Genomic DNA, 17,142 nt, shown 5'->3' on the forward strand with positions numbered 1-17,142 from the left:
GGATCAACTTTTGACTCCTTTCTCTATGCAGAGACTTATTCACAAGCTGCCAGGACTGATTCTGTTTGGCTTCAAAGGGCAGCATTCTTCTCGGTGTGACTGGGAGGTGTTTTCCTCTCAGCTGCCCTCCTTGCTCCACCTGGGATGTTAAGGACTCATATCCCATGTTTTGTTCACCTCAAACCTTTCACTTCCCAGGTTCCCTTTCCCATGTGCAGGGTCCCCAGGTCTGTATCCCAAAGGAGGATTTTCTCTTCTGCTTTCCTGTTGCTGTGCCAACCAGCCCAGCTGCAGTGATGGCTGATCCCCCAGCAATGGAGGCACTGCTTCTGCTTCCCCTCGTGTGTGTGCGTACTGTCTGCATGCTCGTGTGCACGCCACAGCAGGCGCCGTGGAGAGGCAGCGGGGAGTGCAGCAGCAGCAGAGTGTGTGCAGAGGACTGTTGTAAACTGTGGAGAGGATCCAGCCTTAGAGGTGTGGGTGTGAGCCAAGGGGTTGGAAGAGGGCTACCTGCAGATCCCTATAGTTATTACTGGTGCAGAAGCTGCTCTGTAATTAGCACAGGGGTGACAAGCAGAGCAGAGGCCACAGCCCTGCTAAGTTACCTCTGCACTTAGGATAATGCAGGCAGGGTGGTGAGCACTGCAGGGAGTGCTGCAACTGCTGAGGCGGGAGCCTGCAGCTGTGTGCAGAGCAGTGCCTGCATGCAGCAGAGTGGCTGTGCCTGCCCTGTGCTGCAGTCAGCATGCACAAGTCCTGTGACAGTTGGTGGCAACCAACGTGGTGGCTGCCCCTGCCTGCTGCCTCTCAGGCCCTGCTCCGAGCAGGCACAGGCAGCCAGCAGGGCACAAACTGTGAGCCATGGCCAGAGGTTCCCCTGGCCAGTGCCAGCAAACTACAGCCCCTCTCACTTGGGCACTCCCTGTGTTTGTGCCACAGCATAGGCGAGTTTGTCTTCCCCAGGAGCGCAGGGCCAGCAGTGCTAGGGCATGGCTGGCTGCAGGACACGTGTGTTGTTGCAGAGGCAGTCTGGAGCCACACCTACTTCTGAGGAAAGCTCAGATGGTCTCTATCTGCCAGGTCTCACTGGGACACCATGGGCAGGTTGGACAGGGCAGGTCTCCAGAGCATTCATTCCCACCCCCCAGCAGAAGGACTTGCTGCAAGCCTGGTTGTACTTGCACAACAAACCCCAAATAATCCCAGGGAGTTTTACTGTTTTCTTATGCAAACAGGGTCAGAGATTAAAGCTCCAGTCTAAATAATCTCATTCCAGAGATAATCTCTTTGCTGTCATCTCCAATCCAGTACCAGGGAGGCCAAACAGCTCTACCTGGCAGGGCAAAGCTGAGCCCCTCTGGGGCACCTAAGCCCCATAGCCCTGTGTGGGTTGCCAGCTGGCCTGGGCAGTGGGGCTGGCTCATGCTGACTCCTCAGACATCTTGGTAGCTGTGAGGTCTGCCTCTGACCCATGTCTCCATTGCGCTTTTTGGATATCCCAAACCCTGATCCCTCTTTCATGCAGGAAATGGCTAATGCTCAACAGACTTGCCCCACATTGCTTGTGAATGGGCAGGGCTGTGGGCAGGGCTGATTAAAGACTGAAAGTCGCTTTGGCACAGCTGCCAGGGGACAGGCAGAGATCAAGGGATCAAAAAGAAAACTTTGGGCCTTTCACTTGTAGGTTACTGGTTTAATCCAGCCTGTGTCAAGGGACGGATGGTTCAGTGGATTAGTAACAGAACAGAGCTTCTGATATCTGGGGCACAAGCTGGCATCAAATTGCTGGAGACCGCCAGTAACAGTATAGGGGCAGCAGTGTAGGGCATGGTGGGCACAGGCTACTGGGTCATGTCCACCATCCTCTGCCAGCAGCCATGGCCAGACCATGAGCCAAGGCAAGAGTTCCTCTTGCACCTGGATGGCACAGCCACCATCCATCCTCATGGGCTGCTGTTCAGTTCATCCCTCTTGCTTCACAGTGGGCTGCTGATTCTTGGGAAGTAATCATCCTGCTGGGTGCTAAAGATGCTCTGACTGGGGTGGCAGAGGAGATATTGCCATGCTCAGTGCCTTGTCCTCTAAAAAGTCTGAGTCCTCAGAGGCAAAATGGGAATCTCTCTCTGTTCAAGGAGAACTCTTTCTTTTCAAGGGAACTCTTCTCAAGGAAAAGTTGCAGACATTTTGCTGTGAGATGTGCAGGAACCCTGGTGACAGCCATGAAAGCCCCTGGTGACACTTCCAAGGCAGAGGGTGAATGGGGCTCCCAACTGTCCCTGTACACATGAGGGGCCAAAGAGGCCCCTTCAGCTGAGAGGCTTGTCTTGGCCACACCTAAATGTTAGCTCATAGGTCCCTTCACATCTGAATTCCAGCTCACAGGTACCTCTGGGCTGGGCTGGGCTGGGCTGAGCTGAGCTGAGCTGCTTGGTGCTGGGTTTGTCATGAAGCCCCAGTCCCCAGCTGCATGGCCTCTGTGTGTGATGATGTCCTGGTGAGCCTCCTGCTGCCCAGCTCACTGAGAGGCACAGCAGGTTTCAGCCAGGCTGTGCCCAGCCAACATGTGTGCCCCCGCTGCCACTTGGTGTGTGAGACCTGAGAGAGCCCTGCGGGTTAGGACCAGCTGCCTCAGCCCATCTGGGCACACAAGGGGCTGTGTGTGGCTCTTGGCAAGACCTTTGCTCCCCTAGTGGGTCTCAGGACAGGAAATACAAAGATTTGCACCCATGGACATTGCTGTTTGTAATCTCAGACCTGGCAATCTCCTTGGTTTGCTGATGGTTCATGCTGTCCCTCTTGTCACTTCACCTTTGCAGCTGGTGGCAGCGGTTTGGTGGCACACACACACAAGCTCTTTATGTGCTTTGAATTGTGCTCTTGATCTAAACACATTGAAGTTTAAGCTCAGAAGTCTGGAGCCATTAGGATTGATTGTAATCAGTACAAATGAGCTCTAAGGAGGCCTCTCTCAGCCTTGCCAACTGGACAGCATTGTTCTGGCCACAGCTGCTTGCACTCCTTTGCTAGCTGAACCTGGGGGACACCCGACAGGTCACAAGCAGAGCAGGGATACAGGAGATCAGTCTGAATTTGATCAAATGCTGAAGAACTGGGGTCTGTAATGCTGAGACAATTTGCCAGGGACTAGTGTGAGGTGGCTTCATCTGGAGAGGTGCCAAGTGTGGGTGTTTGCACTGCTGTTCTAGATGCAGAACCTTAAGCCACCCTGCAGCTTCAGGAACCCCAGCCTGGAGCAGTGCTGTGGAGAGCACAGCAGAGCCTCATCTGCCCTGTGCCACACCTTCCCAATGCAGTTATGTCACAAGTCTGAGAGCCAATGTGACAGCAGCAGGAACACACTCTGGGGCCCACTCTGATCTGGGTAGGGCAAGTTAGGGAGCAGGGGTGGGTGTTACCCCTCCAAACCCAGCTCCCTTCTCCTCATTAACAAGCCTCATGGATGCATTACAACAGAGCAAACCCCTTAAATTCTCAACCTGCAATGCCAAGTCTTTATTTCTAATGCTTGGTGGAAGACTCAGATGAATAGAACCTCACTGGGCCTTGGGAGCAGGCTGCTGCTAATGTAGGTGGTGACTGGATCACAGGCGTGAGCTGGGCTGGCGTCTGAAGCTCTGCAGAGCACCAAGATCAGACAGAAGGGCAAACGCTGAGGCAAACATTAAGTTATGTTCTCCCCCACTGCGTGGTGAGTGAGTTTTGTGCAATCTCCATCTGCGATATCTCACTGCAGCCTGCCCAAGACCTTGCCAAGGTCCTCCACTAAAAAAGCCCAGGATCGTCCATTGTGCAGTAAAACGCAGCACTGGGAGAGAGCTCGCTGGGCTGTCCCGGGCCGCTTTTATTGCCACATTTCCTTGTCGAGCAGATTGCCGTGGCCCACAGCAGCTGCACACCGCCCAGCTGCCTCACTCCTTACCCGGCAGGCAGGTAGCTGCCTTTGCCCACACTCCGTGGTAGGGACGAACAGGGGTACAGCGTATCCTGCTGAAACGCAGAATCGGTACTGGGAGTCGCTGCTCAGCCTCCAGCTGACAACCAAGTACCGGCATGTGATGAGGAGCCGCCTCTGGCTCCCCCCCGAGTCCACTCCCAGACACTTCCCCGAGAGCTGCGACCGTGCCCCAGTCGCCCCGCCCCTCGCCCACTCCCCGCGGGGCCCGGGCCTATCCCAGGGCCTCTCCTCTCCGTTCTGCCCCGCCGCGGCGCCGGCCGTTGCCGCGGTAAGCCCGCGGCCTGCGCGCTTCCCGCCGCCTCCCACAGTGCTTCGCGTCCCGGCCGCGCTGGAGCTCCCCCATTGGAGGGCGAAGCGGGCGGGGTGCGGGCGTGCGGCGCTGAGCGCAGCTCGAAAGTCATTCGGGCCGGCAGAGACCCTTGACATCGTCGGGGTCAGCCGGTAACCCGGCCCTACCGAGCGGCTAAGAGCCACACCTACACCGCCTTTAAATACATCCAGGGTTGGTGACTCGAACACCTCCCCGGGCTGCCTGTCCCAGTGCCTGACCACTCTTGCAGTGAAAAAATCATTCCTAATACTTAGGCTAAACCTGCCCTGCTGCAGTTTAAGGCCGTTCCCTCTTGTTCTATCACTAATGACCTGCGAGACCAGCATCGGCCGCTCTATGTTGTCCTTTCAGGTGGTTGTAAAGGGCGGTAAGGTATCCCCTCAGCCTTCTCTTCCTCAAACTAAAGTCCCAGCTCCCTCAGCTGCTTTCCGTAGGACTCATTCTCTAGGCCCTTCCACCAGCTTAGTTGTTCTTCTTTGCACCCGCTTCAGCGCCACGATGTCCCTCTTGCGCTAAGGTGCCCAAAACTGAACACAGCACTCGGGGGGTGGCCTCCCCAGTGCCGAGTACAGGACGACAATTACTATCTTGTCGGGCTGTGTCGCCCTTCCGGAGAAGCCGCTGTGAAACCCTCCCTGCCGCTCCTTCCTAGGAAAGCTGATTCTCCCCTCGCTCCCCATTCCTGAGCGCGACCGACCCCCGCTCCGCTCGCGTCGCACACGCCCCCTCCGCGGCGCGCTTCTGTGCCCTGGCCTCTCAACCGAGCCTGCTTCTCCGCTCCCGTTCCCCATTGGCCCGGCGCCTTATGAATATGCAAATATTGCAGCGCGGCCGCCTAATGGCAGGCAGGCGGAGAATTAATATTGGTGTTGTGACGCACGGATTGGCCTATGCGCGCTCCGCCCCGGCAAGGGGGGTAGGCTGCCCCCTGGCGGCCGCAGGAAGGGGCGGGCGCGGCGCCGGGAGCCCGAGATGGTGGAAGCCGGGGCGCGCGGGGCGCCGCGGCTGTCGCTCTTGCTGCTGCTGCTGCTGCTGCTGCTGCTGCTGCTGCTGCAGGGCGCGGCAGGCGGGCTCGCCGATAGCGTTGTCTGGGCCGTCAATGCGGGCGGCGATGCCCATGTGGACGTGAATGGCATCCACTTCCGCAAGGACCCCTTGGAGGGCCGCGTGGGCCGAGGTGAGGGTGGGGGGGACGCCGGTGCCGCGCGGGCGGCGCGCCGCGGGAGTGTCGGAGGGGCTGCCCTCGGGGCCTGCTCTGCTCCTCCGGAGACGGCGAGGCCCGCCCGTGTCGGCGGGGGTCCTGGAGTCGTGATCGCCTGGCGCCGTCCGGCGTTCTCTGGCCCCGCCGCGGAGGGTCGGTGGTCTTCCTGCAGGGCTGTGGGGCCCGGGCCCGGCGCCGCAGTGGGCACGGCCGCGGGACTGCGAAGGCCCGCGAGGAGCGCCGTCCCCGCATGGCGCTTGTCACCTGCCGGGACCGCCGCCACCCCTATCTTCCCGCCCGGCCTGTCTGGGGTCTGCAGTGCCCCCATCCCCGCGGCGGAGTGGGCCCTGGGCCCCGGTGGCGGCGGGATGAGCCCCGCGGGCTTTGGACGGGTTTTCCCGGCCTCGGGCTGCGGGGTTGTGTAATGACCGAGGGGAAGTCGCTCCCCGCGGGCTGGAGTGGAATTTCGGCTGCCAAGGTGGCGGATGCGGTCCGGCTGCCAAACTGGCCGCATGCTGCCTCCCGGCTCCTTTTTTCCCATTTTCCACTGAAAGACCTCAGCGTCCACAGCCCGAGGGCAGCGGCGCGGGCGGCTCGGTGGAGCCGCGGTGCTGGTGCCGGGCAGCCCGCGGGTGCTGGTCTGTTCCTCTGCTCCAGCCCGGGCAGGGTGGCCAGCAGCAGGGCAGGGACAGAAGTAGAGGTGGATGGGGAATGATCAGCAGCTCTAACTACTGAGTCAGTCAAATCTTCTATCTCCCGGTAAGAACATGATGGAGAACCAATATTGTACTTGGGTTACTTTTGTCTACTTGTGCTGAAACCGCTCTGGTTGCTTGAATTCTTTGCATTTCTGATAACTGCTGCACCAGACTTAGCTGATGCGCAAACATGTTGAAAAATTAGCTGTGCTGAGCTGCTGCTGCTGTCAGTTACAGCTGAGTGGTGGACTGCAGAGAAGATAAACTGTCATGACTTAGTCCTAATCTTCACAGGTTTTGTGTAGGACAGTGAGGATTGGTCTGTGCTGTACAGCTGCTGTCCTGAATGGAGAGCTCTTTGGGCACAGTGGATACAGGGAGGTCACAGTTAAAGACCAGTGCAGCTTGTTAGGATTTTTTCACCAGTGGAAGCTGATGCCCTGAGTGCTGCAGCCCAGAAAGCCAATCAGATCCTGGGCTGCATCAAGAGAAGTGTGGCCAGCAGGTCAAGGGAGGTGATTCTCCCCCTCTACTCAGCTCTGCTGAGACCCCACCTGGAGTACTGCATCCAGTTCTGGAGCCCCTATTACAGGAGGGATATGGACGTGCTGGAAGGTGTCCAGAGGAGGGCCATGAGGATGAGCAGAGGGCTGGAGCACCTCTCCTATGAGGAGAGACTGAAAGAGTTGGGGCTGTTCAGTCTGGAGAAGAGAAGGCTCTGAGGTGACCTTCTTGTGGCCTTCCAGTATCTGAAGGGGGCTACAAGAAAGCTGGGGAGGGACTTTTTAGGCTATCAGGTAGTGACAGGACTAGGGGAAATGGAACAAAGCTGGAAGTGGGGAGATTCAGGCTGGACGTGAGGAAGAAGTTCTTCCCCATGAGAGTGGTGAGAGCCTGGAATGGGTTGTCCAGGGAGGTGGTTGAGGCCCCATCCCTGGAGGTGTTTAAGGCCAGGCTGGATGAGGCTCTGGCCAGCCTGATCTAGTGTGAGGTGTCCCTGCCCATGGCAGGGGGGTTGGAACTGGATGATTCTTGTGGTCCTTTCCAACCCTGACTGATTCTATGATTCTATAGGTCACCATGCCTTCACAGACCTCTTGCATGAGTGACTTGCAGAATATCCTTCAGGATATGAAAATTTTTGAGCTGAGGAGAAAAAAAGAGTCTCTCTCAAGCATACTCTTCCTTTGGGAAAGGCTGTGGTATCTCTGAACAGCAGGCTGCTCCAGTAATCCTGCTTCAGCAGTGGTGCCAGGCACGGCAGAGGAGACTTTACCCCTTTGAGCTCTCAGCTGCTTTTCCCTCAATGGTTTTTTATTGCACTATTGTTCGCCTTGCTCTGGGCTCCTCTCTGTGTTGACAGCCATGTAATGGCTGCAGCAGGAGTAAGTGGCTGGCTGGGAGCAAACCTAGGGATAGTGTTTCTGGGCTGTTCTGCCTCTGGGCAAATTATTTTCTTACTTTTTGTCTCCCCAAGTCTCAGTGCAGATTCTGTGCCCTAAAGGACAAAATGTGCCGATGGTAATTAGAGAATAGCCAGGTGCTAAGCATAGCTGAGTTGCAGCTTAGTGGGTACAGGTTTGCTCTCGGTGAGCTGCAAAATCGAGCTCTCTTCCACAGCTATGTCAGCAGACCTCTGATGTGCAGGTGGGAGATCTTCCTCTGCAGTTACCTTCTTGTGTGCTGAAGGGCTTTCTTCCTGTGCAGGCTTTCCTCTAATAGGAGCTGACTTCTGTGGAGTCTTTGGGTTGCTATCACTGTAATCTGTAGCTGGCTGAAAATACTTGTGTGGGAGGACAGGTTAAACTTTTCACCCTCTTTATTTCTGGTGATTAAAATCTTCACCTTTTGTGCCTGGGTTAGGGCAGCGAAGAGAAGCAGGTGGCTTGAGTAGCTCTGTGTGAAACCAGAGACTGAGAAGTGGCCTTAATTTCCTCTCGTTTGTATCTTCCACAACGTGTGCTGGGTTAGTTCTGGCTTTGTCTTGGCTGCTGCAGCATCTGTTCCCATGGAAATGGGGGTGGAAGTAGCAAGTGTCATCAGAGAACTTCTGGGTCAACTTCTGCCTGAAGTGCCAGTGGGCAGCTGGTATGCAGAGTCTTCCCTCCTGCCCCTGCTTCAATGGTGAATTCCTTGATTTGCAGCTGGAGGCATGGATCTGTTTGCATCTGCATAGCAGTCCTGAAGTGAAGCGTCAAGATGGGTTAAAGTCTTTCGAGGGCTGCTCTCAGGGAGATGAAGTAGTGTCTGAAAGCAGATTTTACGATTTCCATTGTTTTCTCAGTTCTTGTCCCATTTGGGAATGGTGTTTGAGCCTTCCTGAGGGGGTTAGAATGCCCGCAGACAGTGCCCAGTTCAGCTGGGCAGTGGAGAGGACTGCAGGAGGTGGAGCTCTGGTGCTCTTGAAATTCTTCTCTCTTTCTTGCTTTTTCCTTGCCGTCCTCAAGCTGGCAGGGCTTGCATGGCTGTGGTAAGAAGAAAGGGACTTGTGAGGTGTCTGATGCTTTTAACCCTCCTGCCATTCCCCAGGTTGCCACTTGAGGAGCGTCAGCCTCTAAAAGCTGGTGCCATGGACTGCTGACTTCATAGCCACTGAAGGGACGAGCAAGTCGAGCCCGTTCTGCACAGCTGTGGCTTTGCTCTCACCTTCTGGAACTGGAAATTGTTCGAAAAGATTGTAGGTGGTTTTCCTCTGTGGTGGGTTTTAAAGGCATAGCCCTAAAACCATCACATCCTCTTTGAAGTAGGAGTCAATGGCCAAGCCCCTTGACTCCATGCCCTGTTTGTGGAACAGACTCTTTCTGAAGGGACAGGAGTGAAATTACTGTGTCTGACACTGCAGGAGGGCCAGCCCTGGGTTTCTACAGGACCTGGGTGCTGGGGCTTTGTCTCTCTGCTTTGGCTCCAGTAGTGCGGCCTCCTGGGCAGAGCAAGCAGAGAGACAGGTCTGATCGGGGGGGAAGTGCTAATGCCACTTGGGGGGTATATAAAGTGCCAGCCACTTCCAGGTGCCTCAGGAGTTAACCCTTTCTCTGTTCTGTGCTGGAAACCCAGCGTCTGACTACGGCATGAAGCTGCCGATCCTGCGCTCCAACGCAGAGGATCAGATTCTGTACCAGACTGAGCGCTACAACGAGGAGACCTTTGGCTATGAAGTTCCCATCAAAGAGGAAGGTGACTATGTGCTGGTGCTGAAGTTTGCAGAGGTCTATTTTGCACAGTCGCAACAGAAGGTAAGCAGCAGCTCTTTGCTCGGCTCTGGGATGTGAGCTCTTGGCTAGGGCTGTGTGTCCAGGCTGCCTGGGCTGCTTTGCATGCTGGAGAAGGAAGTGAAAGAAGGCACCAATGGTTCCCTTAGTGCCTAGAGCCTCTTGTGGGCTTTGAAAGTTTGAGCTCTCTTCCACATTCCAGATAAACAGTTTGCAGTTGGCCTGGCAAACTGTATTGCAAACAATTCAAAGAAAATGCAGCTGAACATACACAGGACTGGAGCTTCCCCAGCTGCTCAGGCCATGCTGCCTTTGAGCAGCAGTGGGTTTGCCGTCTCCCTGAATGCTGGTTCCTGATCTGACAGGCATGCTTTGCACAGACTGGAGCAGGGAGGTGATCTGAGTTAAATAATACACTCAAACCAGGTTTTATAAATGTGATACTACTTCAGACTGGTCCTGGAAGCACGGAGTTGAATTCAGCCATCTTTGGTGCTCTTTAGAGAATAATCCTTGTCCACTTCTGAAATCCCTCACACACACACACACACATGGAAGCAGGAGCAAAAAGAGCTCAGAGCTCTGTGATCAGCTGGGAGACGAGTGGTATGTGTTTTAGGCTGGCTTTCCTCCAACTCCATCACCTTCTTTAGAGCCCTGCTCCTCAAGCACTGTGCTGCCTTTCTGCCGGAGAAGTATTTCAGGGAACAGAACTGGTGGGGCTGGCTTACAGAGTGGATGCAAAGAGCAGCCTCAGATTGAAGTGAAGGGCTGAGGCATCCTTGATTTCTCTCTTCCTTCATGTGGTTCAGCTGGGATTCCCCCATTGAGTCATTACTGCCCTGAGGAGGACTCTGAATCCACAGATGTGGCTAGCAGTTCAGGGCTTTGCCTCCTACAAACCCAGTGTCCTTCACCAGCTCGTTTCCTCTGTTCTGTTGCAGATTGTTGGTTAGAAATGGCTTAGTTCCCTAGGGTGTGTCGTGCCACAGCCACCCCAGGTAGTAGGAGCAGGTCTTCAGCCAGTAGGTGGAAAGTAAGTTGTGAAAGTGTGACTAAACCAGAGCAAAGCTGTGCTGTCCTCAGTTCTGAACAGCAGGTGTAGGCATTGTTCTAAGAGGAGCAGATTTCAGGGTATTTGAAAGCAATGTTAATGCTTCACTGTCTTTCCTGGATTGCTTCTGTGCTCTGAATCCTTCCCAAGGGAATGGAGCTTTTGTGGTGGGACAGTGCATGCTGCAATGCTGTCTTTTGCTGGGTGCAGAACAAGCAGAGACCTTTCCTTTCTGTTCTCCTTTCAGTTGTCATGGGCCTGAATCCATTCTGACACTGTCATTTCTTCCACCCTGAAGGTGTTTGATGTTCGCTTGAATGGCCATGTGGTGGTGAAGGACTTGGACATTTTTGACAGAGTTGGACACAGCACAGCTCACGATGAGATCATTCCCATGAGTATCAAAAAGGGGAAGCTGAGCGTCCAGGGGGAGGTTTCCACGTTCACAGGGAAGCTCCACATTGAGTTTGTAAAGGTAAATAAGCTTTTCTGGGCAGAGCTCTGATCTTCCTTTTCACCTTCTTCCCCGGATGGGAAGAACATTTCTTGCCTCTTAAGCTGCAGCACTGACTCCCTCCTTTGCTTTTTCCAGGGCTACTATGACAATCCCAAAATCTGTGCCCTGTACATCCTGCAAGGAACAGTGGAAGGTAAGTACAGTTTCTGAGCCAGAAGGCTCTTCCTTCTTGGAGAGCAGCCTGTTGCTTCTCAGACCATGAGATCATAGATCTTACTGATCCACTTCTGCCAAAAGTGCTTCTCTCAGTTTCCCACAGCGTGCAGTTGCAGTGTGAAGTAGCTGCACAGTGCCCTGCTCTCCCAGGTACACAAAGCTGTGTCATTTGTGTAATGAGAAGATCCCCTTTGGTGTAGGGGAGAGGAGAGGGGAACACATCTGGTCACTCTTAGCTTATAGCCACAGATAAATTCTCTCTGGCCTTGGATGTCAGCAGCAGCCCCACACACAGCAGTCTGCAGAGCGCTGGTGTTACCTGGAGCTGTGCTCTGCACTCTCAGCTCGAGGAGGCAGCAGTGGCTTTTTGCAGGGGAGGTTTAGGGCCCCTCCCTGACCAAAGCATCAGTTTGCTTTGCTGATGAGGGACTACCAAGTGCTGCTGGAGATTTGCTGTGTGGGGAGCCTGCAGTTCAGGTTCTAGGCACAGATCACTGAGCTTGAGTGGGGTTGGGTGGTGCTGCTCTGACAGATCTGGGATTGTGGGGTGCGGTGGTATGAGGAAGGACCATTTGTGGTTCCCCTTCATGTTTGCACCTGTATCTGCTGGTTCCACAGGCAGCAAGTGCTTGTTCTTGACTAGATCTCACTCAGCAGCTGTGTTGCCTGACTGTATGTTCTCAGCATGCTTTTGAACTGTCACTTCTCCTGTGTGACATGTAGATGGGGTGGAGGGTTGCCATTTCCTTTGCAGACTCTTGTCTCACGGAGGCAGGAAGTAGTGGTGTGAGCCCGGAGGGAGGATACTTGGTGGCTGTGGTGTGGATGTGGTGTCTGATGCCCTGCTGCCCGTGCACAGGCTGGACTGGGGAGAAGAGGGAGGATGTGCCTGGAGTGATTTCCCGGGTTACCTCCTTCCTCCTTGTAACCTTTTGTCCTGTCCAACAGATGTTCCAAAGCTGCAGCCGCACCCGGGTCTGGAGAAAAAAGAGGAGGATGATGATGAAGATGAATATGATGATGGCTCCAGCATTAAAAAACAGGCAAATAAGAACCGGGTTCAGTCAGGCCCACGCACACCAAACCCCTATGCCTCAGACAACAGCAGCCTCATGTTTCCTATACTGGTGGCCTTTGGTGTCTTCATCCCTACCCTCTTCTGCCTCTGCCGATTGTGAGAGCGAGCCCCACAGAGCATCAGCCAAGGGGCTGGGAGGGAAGGAGTTGGACCAAACACAGTTGCTTTCAATTTCTCCATATTGTTCATAATTTAAGGGAAAACAAAACAAAACAAAAACACACAAAAAGAAAAAAAAAAGAGAAAAAAAAAGGTGATTGATTTGGAATGCAAAGCAGGTTCAGGTGAGAGGGAGCTTCCCTTCCCCTTGCCAGCAAGCAGCAAGGCCCTCGCCTTCCCCTCCGCACCTCTTCAGGGCATCCAAGAGCCCTGGCAGTCTGTGTGTGGAACTGTTGAAGGCTGATGCTGCCAGTCCTGGGCCATGTCCCACACCAAGAGGAAGCCATGTGCTGCAAGATCTCTGCCTGTGCTGGGTGCAAGATGGTTCCTTAAGGAGGGGAGCAGCTGGTAAAAGCAGGCCTGGGCACACATTCCGCCTGGGAGCGCTGTGGTGCCGTTGGGCGTCCAGCACCTTTGGAGCACAGAGCCTGGCTCAGCATCCCCCACACTGTGAGCAACCTGACACATGGTACTGGCCTGCAGAAAGAGACCAAGACTCCAGTGCAGCCCCTGTGGAGACGTTCTCCTCCCGAGACTGCAAGCTGTGGCAGGAGCAGAGGGGTTTGTCTGGCCTGATGTGCTGCACCAGTTGGGAGGGACTTTGCTAGGCTGGCAGTTGTTAGCCCCATTGCAGAGGGGGTCTGCTGTAGCCTGTGAGAGCCTGATGTTGGTAGCATCTGAGCAGATGCTCTTGCTTTCTGCATTGGTTTTGGCTTTTGTTTCCTTTCATAGCCTTTTCAAATGCTTCATTTTAAGCCCAGTTCCTTGTTTTCCCTTTCTAGCAAGTAACTTCTCCTCTGGAAGAAGCTGAGATTTAAATGACCTAGAGAGGAAGATCAGTTCTTGACCTTCCTAACAGTTAGCTCCGTGCCCCATGACTGAACAACCTGTGCTGTAGGACAGAGTGGAGCAACCTCCTGGATGCTCCCTGAGGGTGTTCCCTGCTGTAGGGACCAGGCCTGCCTGCAGTGGTGACAAGTGCAGTGGAGCTGGTCAGTGTCCAGTCAGATGGGCCTGTCGTGTGTCCAAGGCACTGCAGTGAAAGGGGCAGATGTCCAACATTCAGTGCTGTAGAGCAAGGTAGTTTGTTGCCCTCCAGAAATCTGAAAGTGAGCAAACGCTGGAGACAGGGTCAGCTGCTGTCCCAATGGATGTTTCTGTTGGCACATTCAGAGCCTGTGCCTGCCTGGCAGGGGCTGAGCACCACAAGAGCCCTGGCTGTGCCTGCTGATGCCTGCTGCCTTCCCCTGGGCTTGGCCTCTGACATGCTGAGCAGTCATGGCTGGCAGGACAGTGATCTGTGTGCTGGAGATCTGTCCCAGGCAGGCTTGGGTCCTTGTGGGTCAGCCTGGGTGCTGGTGAGCTCTGGGTTCACAGAACACTTCAGCTCATGCTGTCTCTTGTCCTCAGAAGTGCTCTCTCTTTACCTGGTGCAGTGTCACTGAGCAGTGTCCTCACTGCTGCTTCTCCCTGTGCCCTGAGGTGTCATGGATTTGACCCCCTGCAGTAGCTCAGCCTTCCCCTGAGTTTCTGCAGGAGCAGCCTTTCTGCTCTCCTGTGCCCAGGCAGCTGAAGCCTTCACTTCCTCCTAACCCTCCAGCTGTGACCTGAGCTGTCAGCTCCAGCTGTGGAGGGGAGCTGGGGAGGTGCCAGGCAGGGCTCTGCACAGCAGTGGCACTGAACCCTGCCTGTCTGCCTGCATGCAGCACTGCTGCAGGCCTGACCCTCATTCTGTGTCTGTGAGCTAAAAAGCAAGCAGGAGGACCTTAACTGCCTTCTCTCCAATTGCACAAGTGGTAATAGCCACTCTGGGAGAAGCAAGGCGGGGGGGTCTGTGCTGCAGTGGAAGGAGAAGGGAGGCTTTAGAGAGAACAGATCCTAACAGATGAAAACGTGGTGAGCTTGAAGATGTCTGCTTTGTCTTCTAGCTGCTGTGAAAATCTCAGTGCTTATAAAACTCCTAAAACACAAGCTCTGGTTTGTGTGGTGATGGTTCTTGCAGGGTGCTCCGGTGTTTTGGGACTGCTCTAACTGGAGCACAGAGACATTTAGATCTCTTATCAACTTTGGGAAGCATGAACTGTGCTGATTTGTTAAGCAAAGAACCTGGACTTCAAAAGCAAGCTTGCCTGTGAGGAGCTGCTCCCCTGGGGGCTTCTGGGCTGCGTTATATTTGAGCATCCTTAAAGCAAGGAATCACTCAGATTCTCCTGGCTCACGCAGTGATCTGCACCTTGCTTAGCAGGAGGAAGGGGGTGTGAAGAAGTCAGAGACTTCCAGGGTAGTTCATCCCTGCCTCCCCTGGCAGCCAGGGCACCCATTTGGTGCCATTAGCCACCTTTGGGCAATGCTGTGCAGGGTGAGCTGTTGTGTTCCAGTTGCTCAGTTGGGATGAGTTTGTCTTTTATGAATAAGAACAGGGAGGAGGAAGAGTTCATCCTTCATGACTCCAATTTAGTTGTTCTGGCTCTGGTTTTATTCATTTTTGTCACTACAGAGCTGGTGTCTGGTGGCTGCAGGGTTCCTGACCTGGATATGGTGCAGTCAGCCGTTTTCTTTGTTGGGCCATCCCTTCCTGACAGCTTTGCCTGGGAAGGAGCCTTCAAATAAGGGGTGTGGGAGCACAGGAGGGTAGTAGTCAGCACCTCAGACAAGCAGTCAGCACCTCACTGGGAATGGCACACTTGGGCTCACTCCTCTTGCCATCTCTGTGTGGCACCTGCAAGCCAGTCAGATGGGTGTAACGAGGTACCTGGTCCTGACCAGGGCAAGAGAAAATGTGGGTTGGCTGCAGCTTTCCAGAATGGATGTTTGAGGGAATGTCCAAGATGCTGTTGAGCTGAGATGGGTTAGAGACAAACCTTTTTGTGCTTTGCTGCCTCTCCCCAGCAGCAGGCAGGTGTAGCCTGTGTCCCTGTGCAGCAGTGTGGGTGCTGGGTCAGGCTAGGCCCTGCCTTGATGTGCAGAGCAGTTGTGTACAGAGGGACTCATAAGGCGGTTGAATAAAGCTTCCACTTGTTGGTCATGTTTTGGGCCCGGATTCTGGAGCCTGTTTTAATTACCCCCTCCTCAGCCCATCAGTACCTCTGAGCCAGGCCATTTTCCCCTTCTGTGTGTGACTGAAACAGCTCTGAGCCTTTTGAGTATGCAAGGTGGCAGTGAGCAGAAAGCCAAATGACTTCCCTTTTTTTGTGCCTTTGTCTCAGGCTTTGGATAGAAGTCTACCTGAAGAAGCTTTTTTTTTTTTTTTTTTCCCTTTTTAAGGGGTTCCTGAGATGTTTTTCCTTTTTCCCCAAGGGACAGCCCTTCCCTGCCCTTGTGATCAGATGGTGACTGTCTCAGTATTCCTGGATGCCTGTTCCAGATGTCACAGCTGAAACCGACAACTGTGAACAAGTAGCTTAGGTTCCAGCCCTTGATGTCACTGGAAAAAACACCTAGCAGGGGACAGAAGAACTGGAAGAGCTCCTTCAGGTCTGGTCTCCTGAAGGCAAGATGGAGAACTTCCAGGCAGTGTGGTGCCTGTGTGCCTGTGTCTGTGCAGTTCAGAGCTGAATGAGTCACAGCTGTGTGGTGCTCACAGCTTTTGGGTGTTGCAGTGTGGCTGGGAGGCTCCTGCCCCCCACACTCTCTTGCTGGGGGCTTGCCCCCAGTGTTTGACCAGGGAGCAGAGCCCTGCAGTTTGTCTCTTAGTGTTTACGTTGGAATGGGATTGCAGCAGGCAGGGAAATGTCTTGATGTGGAAGCTAGGCTGCAGCAGGCAGGGAAATGTCTTGATGTGGAAGCTGGGCTGGACAGGCCTGTTTGTGATGGAAAACAGCAGGAGGAGAAGAGGACCAGCAGAGCAGCTTCAGCCCTTGATGTGAGACAGATTCTGAGCAGCTGTGAAGGACCAAGTGTTTCAGGCTCTGTTCAGTGCTCCAGTGGGAGAAATGTGTCTGCTTCTTGCACTTATGTGACGGGGAAGTAAACAGCCTTGCTGAGAGGCCAAGGGGTCTGGGAGCTGGGCCAGCACTGAGCCAGCTTACCTGCTGGTGCTCCTGCATCTCCAAATGCCAAAGCTCGTACAATTCAGGAATGCTTTTTCTAACATCAACCTGGTTCCACCAGTCTGTCATCACTGCTGCTCCCAGCTCGGCTCAGGTGTTCTCAGTGGCACAAACACAGTGGCAGGCTGGAGCTGTGGGGGCTCAGGAATGTGATGACAGGATCTGGCCTCCTGTACTGCCCAGTGGGGCTGGGGCACCTGTGTTTCATCTTGGGTCCAGATGGATTTGTCCCAGGAGTGTGGTGGCAACTGCATTGCAACGGTGCTGGGCTGGATGGGAGGGGAGAACCAGGTCCATGTCTTCCAGGACTCTGGCTTGTTCAGAGTTTATTGTGTATATTAAATACTATTTTTGGAGATTGGGGGGAAGATGTGGGAGGGGGAGGGATGTGGCAGGGCTGTCCCCAGTCTGATCAGTGGGATGTTGCTGCAGGTTATTGATAGGCTTTGATTTGATTTGATTTTTTTTCAAGAAAGTGCTTATTAAAAAAAAAAAAAGGAAAAATACTGGACAAAGAGAAGTGCTTCCCTCCCTCTCAGGAGCAGTGCTGGTTGGTCAGAAGATGTCAATATCCGTTTGCAAACATGAGAGGTCTCTGCTGAAGGGTTTGTGTGATGGAGATTTCAAGGCATGGGGGAAGGTACAGCTTGAACCAGTTTAACTGGGGAGAGTGAAGCTAGGCAGCCTGGGATCTCTGCCCTGGAGATGCCTGTC

The 17,142-nt window shown here is 54.2% G+C and overlaps 1 protein-coding gene across 1 annotated transcript; it reads left to right on the top strand.

Moving 5' to 3' along the window:
• Nucleotides 1–5,279: 5,279 nt before the first annotated feature.
• On the top strand, nt 5,280–12,352 carry MLEC (malectin). The gene is made up of 5 exons (XM_054392801.1): nt 5,280–5,484; nt 9,261–9,439; nt 10,768–10,944; nt 11,062–11,119; nt 12,091–12,352. The coding sequence occupies exons 1-5, from the start codon at nt 5,280–5,282 to the stop codon at nt 12,318–12,320; spliced, it is 849 nt and encodes a 282-aa protein (XP_054248776.1). The 3' UTR covers nt 12,321–12,352.
• The last annotated feature ends 4,790 nt before the right edge of the window (nt 12,353–17,142 follow it).

The sequence above is a fragment of the Indicator indicator genome, chromosome 26 (assembly GCF_027791375.1).
Source record: "Indicator indicator isolate 239-I01 chromosome 26, UM_Iind_1.1, whole genome shotgun sequence".
NCBI classification, from domain to species: Eukaryota; Metazoa; Chordata; class Aves; order Piciformes; family Indicatoridae; genus Indicator; species Indicator indicator.

Coding starts and splice junctions, on each gene's coding strand:
- MLEC (XM_054392801.1), top strand. CDS start 5,280: ATGGTGGAAGCCGGGGCGCGCGGGGCGCCGCGGCTGTCGCTCTTGCTG. Junction 5,485..9,260: donor GGAGGGCCGCGTGGGCCGAG/GTGAGGGTGGGG, acceptor CTGGAAACCCAG/CGTCTGACTACGGCATGAAG. Junction 11,120..12,090: donor CCTGCAAGGAACAGTGGAAG/GTAAGTACAGTT, acceptor CCTGTCCAACAG/ATGTTCCAAAGCTGCAGCCG.